Raw genomic sequence first — 8,307 nt, forward strand, 5'->3', positions numbered from 1 at the left:
AAATGGTTTATATAAATGGTTTTGCCGAATAAATTCTGAGGTAGCGAACATTTAAACAACACGACTGATCCGTGGTTTCTGCTGTCGCCATCTTGATATATTCATCTTGCACTTGATAATTGAAGCGAAACGCAGCTTGTAACAACGATTCCTCTCTGTAAACTAGGTTTCGCGCCTTCAAGAGGAGAAGACCTCGCTAAAAGAGAGGTCGGAACAAGAAGTAGGTCAGCTGTGGACCCAGCTGGAGAGCATGAGGACCAGTCGCCAGGAGTTGGGAGGTGAGATTGACGCAGCTTGACATCTGCTTGACAGTGCTGTATTTTAATCTACTACATGTCTTTAAATACTTGCAGTTAAGATATTCAAAATGTTCCATGAACAAGGAGTATAAAACATGTTGCATTAATAACAATGGCTTTTGTCTGTAATGTGATATGACACACAGATGAAAATTTAACTTAATTCCAGTTACTGTGTGCTCTTACCTTTTTCTTTGTTGTCTAACCTTATTTCCTCGCAGAGCTGAAGGAGCAGCTGCTCGCTCGTTCATCTCGTGTCGATGACATTGAGCGCCTGAAGACTGAGTTTAATGAACAGAAACGGGAAATCAAAGAGCAGAATGAGGCTGAGCTGGAAAGCCTGAGGAGGTATGAGAGCACAAAGGAGAGACACACACACACACACAGTCTGGATGCATCATTGCCTACCTGCCTGTCCAGGTTTGAAATGTGATGCTTTAGAATAGAAACTGATATTAAAACTGTGGTGGTTTATCCTTTTTGTGGTTTGCGTTTTGGCCACAGTCTACAACATTTGTCAATTACCCCATGCCAGTCATACATGCTTTACCTTCATCCTCCTTTAGGTACTTTGAGCAGAGAATGCAGGCAACAGAGGAGAGCTACAGAGAAGAAATTGCTTTGCTTCAGCTGAGGCTGGTGGAAAGTGCCTTGGAAGAGTCCGTGCTTAAAACAGCAGATGACAGGTAGATCAGTATATAATACCAGATGCATGGACTACAAACTTGGATTCAATTCTTTTAATAATGGTACATTGTGGTTTCAGTTTCATATCTCAAGGCAAAGCTGAAGAGGAAAAAGATCATGTGCTCTCCGATACTGGCCTCAAACTGGAGAAACACAAGGTATGTACATACTAAGTTTTAATTTTTCTGCACAATTTTGGCTGCATTTGTTTCTTGATCACGAGGTGTCATGTTATTTCTCACTCAGGAAGCGCTCGATTGTTTGCGCCTTCAGCTGGTGGAGAAACACACAATGGAGCTTGCCAATCTAGAATCTTCTATGGCTCTTTCCTTTAAGGAAGAGCTGCGACAGGTCAGACTTCAAACTTTAACGCCTCTATTTACACAAAAACAGAATACAAACCTCATATGTGAGAGGCTCTTGGCACACAAATGCTCCCCGTTGAAGGGAAAGGGAAACGTTGTCATAGTTTTCAATATTGTTTGAATATGGGATGTTTTTGTGCATTTAGTTTTATTACATAACAGAAATAGTTGCCAAAAATGTCCGACAAGCAGTTCTGTTGGATTACACTGGCCCTTTTACTCTCTCACTTACTTGTTTTTACATTATTACTCATGCATTAGGTGCGCTCAGACGTCACTGACCAGTACTATGAGGAGCTGCAGGAGAAGATGACTCGTCATGCCCTGGAGCTAGAGCAAATTAGTGCCAAACTTTCTGACCGTCATTTACAAGGTACTTCACTCTCTCAAACACGCACGCACACAATTTTACAAACAATACAAGCATGGTATTGAGAAGTTTCGACAGTTAAGTAACGACTCCTCAAATGTTCTTGTCGCAGAGCTTACCAGAGTTCGTTCAGAGGCAGAACAGCAGGTTGAGGTGAGATTTGAGGAAAGACGATCAGATAATCTTTACAATAAATTACATATAATGGTCTATATAATGCAAGTTTGTGTTGCTTTTATTTAGTCGGAGGTAGAACAGAGGATGTGGTGTCACACTGAGGAGCTGCAGACCAGGCTGACCATCATCCACACACTGGAGAACAGACTGTCTGCCTTGAGTAAGCAACAGGATGCAGAAATGCAAAGGAACACACAAAAGGTACGCACTTGTATACAACACTGCATTCTAGAAAGGTGCAAATATACTGACGGCTATATAGAAGGACATGTGTTACTTATGTATACGTTCCTGTCAACTCCTGCAGCTGAAACAGGAGTTTGCTGAGGAAGCTCTGAAACGGGAGAGGGTGCATGTTCAGGACGAGATGAAGAGGCTGAGAGAAGAGCTCCACGAGGAGCACGACGCTGAGCTCTCTGCTCTTCAGTCAAACCTTCACAGAGAGACGGCGAAGGAGATGTCACGCCTTGAAAAAGCACTTCACGAGGAGAAGGAGAAGCTAAAGTCTCTACAGGCCGCACTGGACAATGATGAGAGTAAGATCATTTTATAAGACCCATGTGGGTTTTCAGTTGACTCTCTAGCTTCTAACATGGGTGTGTTTTGTCTTTTAGGCCCACAGGTCCTGATGGTGCGTCAGAGAATGGAGGCCCAGTATGACGGTGAGCTACAAAGGGAAAAGAGCTGCATAGCTGCAGAACTCAAGGAGCTTACTGCTCTCCTCCAGGAGCAAGGGGAAGAGCGGCTACGCCAAGCACAAGACAGGTGAGCTCTATGGAGGCTCAAGATCCTGAAGTCTTGATTGTAGCTGGAGGTCAATGGACTCCTACACACAAGTCATGTTTGTATTTGAGGAAAAGAATATCCAACATTTCAGCGACAGTGCTGCTATTATGGTCTGAAAAGTGAATGTTCTGCACCAAGTCACTGTGGACTGGTGTGTTTTTCCTGAAATCACAATAAAATCACCTTCAAGTTTCATCTCCATGACCCTTGAAAATGCTTTATATTGAATGATTTGTGGTCTTTTTATTTTATTTTTTTTGTGTGTTCAGGTTCCAAGAGGAAAAAGCAGCATTGGAACAGAATTTGGCCCAAAAATCTGAAATCTCTCTGGCAGAGCTACAGAAAAAACATCAAACTGAACTGGAACACGAGAGAGAAACACTTCTGAACAAACACTCCCAAGAGAAGCACGCACTCGATGCCAAACACAAAACACAACAAGAATCACTTGGTGCCAGTCACAGAGATCGGCTTACAGCTACTGCCGCTGAACTTGAATCCAAACACAAAGCGGAGCTTGTCGCCTTAGAAGCAGCCCTCGATTCCAAACGAAAGGCTGATCTTGAAAGTCTGGAGGCCGTTTTTCAGGAAACCAGTGAGGCTCAGCTCGAGGCTTTAGAAGCCGAGTTGACTCGCAAACACCAGGAAGAGAGGGATGAACTGGAAAAGAGGATGCTGGGTAATATGGACACTTTGGAGGCCACGTACCTGAAGGAAGTGCAAGTAAGGACACAGAAATACAATGTGGCCGTTGTTGTTTTAGGTTTCAAAAGTACTTTTGATTGCCATTGTTTTTCTTTTTCAAATCACAGATGCTGCGTGATGAAATGGTGCAACTTGAAGAGAGACATCGTCAAGACATGACTCTCCAGAAGTCCCAACATAAGCAGATAATGGAGCGCCATGGAGCAGAGCAGCTGTCTGTCAGAGAGGAACTGAGGAAAGAGCTGGCTCATGTGCACATGGAGAAGTTTACTGCCATGGCAGCAGAGCTCAGCCACATTCACAAGGTGAGAAGGAAAGATTGGGTGGTGGTATAACAGGCATCAGTCAGATTATCGGTCAATAAGCAGAAATACAGATCTAAAAATGTTATTATTTTTCACAATTTGTTCTTCCAGACTGAGCTGGCTGCTCAAAAAGAGGCCTTAGATACAGAACACTGCAAAGCTCTGGAGACTCTTAAGAAGCAGGTATTTACCCAATCGTCCCGACACTACCTTTGTTTTCTAATCTCTTTAAAAGCCCACATTTTAATTATCTTCCCATGAGGACACTGATGAAAATGGCTCATTAGTTTGAAGTTGCCATGCTGATATAAATAGGAAATATTGATAATTTAGTTTTATTTGAACTGATTCAAACATTCAATGTCTTATTCGGATTTTTGCAGCATTGTAATAAAGTATCTTAAATTAGGTATTTGATCCACTGGATTTATCAAACCTCCTCCTGGTTATTGTATCTATAAATAGTTTTTAAATTGGTTTTAGAAACGTGTATATATAATTAGGTAAATTGGTAATGCAACGTGAAATGACATCACAAAAAATGACAGCTCATATGTGATATTGCAAACCCCTGAGCTGGCGTTAATTAGTCTAATAAATCAATCTTCCCGAAAGCTTTTGAAACTGAATTTTAGAGATAACCTGTTCGATTCCTTGATCATTTCCTTTCCTATGGTAAATGTTGACTTTTTTCAATCCTACTCCTTTCGTGTTGTTTTGATGTTCAGCAAGATTTGATGCGTCTTTGCATCCTGTACACTTATCTCAGGTTTTGGAAGTGGAGCAACAACACAGCACTGCTCTTCAGGAGCTCTCGCATACCTACACTGCTGAGAAAGAGCAACTCATTGCACAGCAACAGCTCCAGCTCCAGGTGTGTGTGTGTCGAGCATGAGGGAGCATCACGCTACCTTTGTGTGTGTGTTTGAATTTGTATTTTTTTACAGCGTGAGTTGACATCCAGTGCTCTGCCTGGCGAGTAGCCTCGTCTCTGTGGCTCTTACAGCCCATTAGAGAAGGGATTACACTGAATTATTCTCCATCTTTCATAATGGTGTCTTTGTGTGAGGCAAAGAGTATTTATTTGTTTTGTTTTTTTCTGAGATGCACTCTGAATCTGAACATTTGACCCAACTGCATATTGTGGTATTAAACAAACCCATGACATGTGGCTGCTCCAGGAGTTGAGGGCCGTCTCTGCGCGGGAATTGGAGGCATGTCGCAGGGAGCTGGAAGAGGAGTCATTAAGGCAACGTCAGCACTTCCTAGAGGAGGTGGAGCTCCTCAAAGTCCAATCAGAGGAGAGACTGCAGGACACGATTAATCAACTGAAGGTAAAAGAGGAAAAAGATGACAGTGTGGATAGCTTAAGTGCTTCAGTATTTGAACATCTATTAGGCAGCCATGTTGCTTACATATAATCATCCTTTTTTTTTTGTGGAAAATATGATCTTTGTTGTGGAGTTATTTGACTTTGAGTGCCTGTTTAAAACAACATTATGTAATATCGCTGGATTATTGAGAGCTGTGTGTGTGTGTGTGTGTGTGTGTGCGCGCATGCTGTGGCACTGCCCTCTCTAAGCTCCAGCTGCACCAGTTCATTCCTAGGCATAGCTCTTGGTCGGACTCTGTCCCACTGGAGCTTTATTCAAACCCAGTTTCCACATAATCCCTCCATCATCATATATGTAGAAGTGTTCTTGTCCATCTGTCTCTCTGAATCTGTCCTGGGCTGTGGGTGTGTTTGTGTTACTGCCATCTACAGTGGCTAAATGGGATGGATCTAAGCTTTTTATCCTCGGATGCAGAAGGTTTTAAGGCTGAAGGTACTTTTTTTTTTTTTTTTTTTTTTTTTTTTTTTTTTTTTCAGGCATTTGGCATTTGACCATCTGAAATGTGCAAGCCAGTAGTCAGCCAGTGAGACATGGCCGGAGATCTCTTTTAGCTGAGGAATAAATGAGCCAACACTGTACTGCAGCTTTTTAGGATGGTGATCTGCATCTTTTAATTGATGTACCAACATCACTGCTTTTTGTTTGAAGACGGAATTTGAAGAGCAGAAGGAGGCGGAGCTTGAGGACCTGAAGCGGAGCGTCACTTCTGAACAGGAGGAGAAGGAGCAGAGCTACACGGGCAAAATGAGTCAGCTCACTATCCAGCTGCAGCAACTGGATGCTGTGGTGGCCCAGGTACCTGACGCACACACACACACATGCATACATTACCTACCCAGTCTAGTGGTTTTATAGGTTTTACGATTCTTTGTGCAAATAAAAATGAAATAAATAAACTGGCACCAGCAGCTTCACTTTGCTGGGGGACAAGATTGGACAGGCCTGAGAAGAATGTGTTGCATCATGGGTGTTGAGGCTCAAAGGATGAAATGAATGAAAATAATTGGTGCATTAGAAGTTATAGGGAATTAGAAACTGTAAATACAATAAAGACAGCCTGGGAATTGAGTGAAGAGAGAATAATGCGCTAAGGCATCCATAGGGTAGTTTTTCTTTGCATGAGATTACGTCTTTTAAAAAAAAAAAAAATAGATTGTCGTATCGATGAAACTCTAATCTGGTGTGATTCGTGGTCCTGCTCTCTTGGTTGAAGCACGCAGTAGAACTGAAACGACTAGTTGGGTAATCGATTAATCATTGGAATACTGGAACTTTAAACTGTTTACCATCTCTTTGGTTACTAATCGTTATACTCAATAAAGCCTACGTGTATTTTTCCAAAAGACAGTTTATGGCTTTATCGGGACTGACTTCATAAATCAATGTGTGATTTCTGCAGTCTCGTACTTACCTACACGTCTCCTAACTCTGTGAATCCATATTAGATCTTGTTGGCACAATCAGCAATGTGGCGTGTGTGTGTGCATCCGTTTCCATGGCACCTTCCTGGCTTGGCTCTCGATAGTGAGATATTACCTCCCCCCCCCCCATGAGGTTAGATTAGCAAAGAGAAGCTTAAGAGGGGTTGGGAGGGTGCTGTTGTCAGGGAAACAACATTGTTTTGTTGAGGCAGGTGGCTGCATGAGAAGTGTTTGTGGGAGAGGGAACAAGAGAGGGAAGAAGACGTGGTGAGAGGAGAGGGAACAAGAGGGGGAAGAAGACGTGGTGAGAGGAGAGGGAACAAGAGGGGGAAGAAGACTTGGTGAGAGGAGAGGGAGCGAATGAAGCGGTCGAGGAACGAAAGGTGAGATGAACTGAGCTTCAGAGACCTGGAAGAAAACTGGGAGAACGTGCAGAAGTTGTGCCTCAAGCAGACACTGACGTGGAGATTAACCAGAGTACGTCTGCCAACAATGCCTGATGATCACAGCCAGTATGTATGTATGGATGTATGGATGTATGTATGGATGTATGGATGGATGGATGGATGGATGGGCGGGCGGATGGATGGGCGGGCGGGCGGGCTATAGGCTGGTTTTAACGGAGAAGGAGTGTGTTTTGTGTCTCATAGCGGATGTGATTTTGGTGCTGGTTATTGTCTCTGGCTCACGTGGATGTCTTTAACAAGTCATAGCACAGGTGGGAGAGGTGCAGGTAATAGGTGTGTGTGTTAAGTGTTGGTAGAATTAACTGCTAGCTCTGTCCCCGTTTCCAGCTGCGAGCAGAAGTTGGCTGTCTGCAGGGGGAGTTAGAAGGGAAGCGCTCGGAGATGGAGACTCTGGACACTCTCCTCCAACGAAGGGAGCGAGAGAGTCAAGAGGGAGGCAACCTTCTGAACATGCTCACTAGTGACTTGCAGACTGCTAAAGAGGAAAGGTAAGTGGTGTTGTGGACATTGTTCCGTGTTTGTAGCATTTACAGCTGGGTGAATTGTATACTTAATGGTGAGAACACCAGCTATCAGTTAATATTAGTTTTTTTTTTTTTTTTTTTTTTACTTAAAATTGTATTAAGGTGAGAATCTGTTTTGACTTTATTGGAAACATCCAGATGCCGGTGTGTTAAATGTAGAAAGTAATTAGTTTGCACATGTGTCGCTTGTGCTTTCCCAGATGTAAACTGCACAAGGTCAATGAAAAACTGAGGAAGGTGCTGATTGAGATGATTAGCAGCACCATTACAACAGAAGACCTGATTGGACAAAAGATCAGTGCCAGAGCCCAAACATCTGAGCAGGCGACCCGTCAGAGGAGCTTAACGGGGAACAAAGATGCACAAGAATCCGGTTTGTTGGCATTCTATGCTTTATCTTATGCTCTAGTTTTTGTTAGAGATACAGATATACATAAACATTCAGTTCTTCAGACACCAAGGGGCAATGATTACTTTTGACTTATTCATTTCGTAGGTATTTCAGTGGCGGACGTGTCTTCAGAAGACATGGAGCTGACCCAGCTGCTCTGTGAGAGCCTGCTGGTTTCAGATACTCAGATCAGTCCTGGGGGAGAAGAAGCTGCTCTGAACGCCTGCAGCCGACTGCGTCACACAGTCGAAACACTACTGGAGCTGCTCAACCAAGCCAACGCGCAGGTAAAGGATGCAGAGAGCTCCACACAAACCGCGCCCCCCCCGCCCGCCCTGCCCCCCCCCAACCCCCCCCCCCTCACAGAGCAGCTGGGTCATCTCCATGTCTTCTGAAGACACGTCCGCCACTGAAAT

The 8,307-nt window shown here is 43.6% G+C and overlaps 1 protein-coding gene across 1 annotated transcript in view; it reads left to right on the forward strand.

The window, feature by feature from the left end:
- pcnt (pericentrin) overlaps window positions 1–8,307 on the forward strand; it is a 32,921-nt gene that overhangs the window by 10,549 nt on the left and 14,065 nt on the right. Inside the window, exons 16-34 of the mRNA XM_031847994.1 lie at window positions 167–278; window positions 521–647; window positions 866–985; window positions 1,066–1,144; window positions 1,233–1,337; window positions 1,613–1,724; window positions 1,834–1,874; window positions 1,965–2,099; window positions 2,206–2,434; window positions 2,513–2,663; window positions 2,954–3,407; window positions 3,497–3,694; window positions 3,806–3,877; window positions 4,464–4,568; window positions 4,876–5,028; window positions 5,737–5,883; window positions 7,304–7,464; window positions 7,701–7,873; window positions 7,997–8,178. Of these exons, the coding sequence (XP_031703854.1) occupies window positions 167–278; window positions 521–647; window positions 866–985; window positions 1,066–1,144; window positions 1,233–1,337; window positions 1,613–1,724; window positions 1,834–1,874; window positions 1,965–2,099; window positions 2,206–2,434; window positions 2,513–2,663; window positions 2,954–3,407; window positions 3,497–3,694; window positions 3,806–3,877; window positions 4,464–4,568; window positions 4,876–5,028; window positions 5,737–5,883; window positions 7,304–7,464; window positions 7,701–7,873; window positions 7,997–8,178 (2,856 nt within the window). The remainder of the gene's footprint in view (window positions 1–166; window positions 279–520; window positions 648–865; window positions 986–1,065; window positions 1,145–1,232; window positions 1,338–1,612; window positions 1,725–1,833; window positions 1,875–1,964; window positions 2,100–2,205; window positions 2,435–2,512; window positions 2,664–2,953; window positions 3,408–3,496; window positions 3,695–3,805; window positions 3,878–4,463; window positions 4,569–4,875; window positions 5,029–5,736; window positions 5,884–7,303; window positions 7,465–7,700; window positions 7,874–7,996; window positions 8,179–8,307) is intronic.

Source organism: Anarrhichthys ocellatus, unplaced genomic scaffold (assembly GCF_004355925.1).
Source record: "Anarrhichthys ocellatus isolate YVR2014 unplaced genomic scaffold, GSC_Weel_1.0 scaffold7, whole genome shotgun sequence".
In the NCBI taxonomy this organism is placed as follows: domain Eukaryota; kingdom Metazoa; phylum Chordata; class Actinopteri; order Perciformes; family Anarhichadidae; genus Anarrhichthys; species Anarrhichthys ocellatus.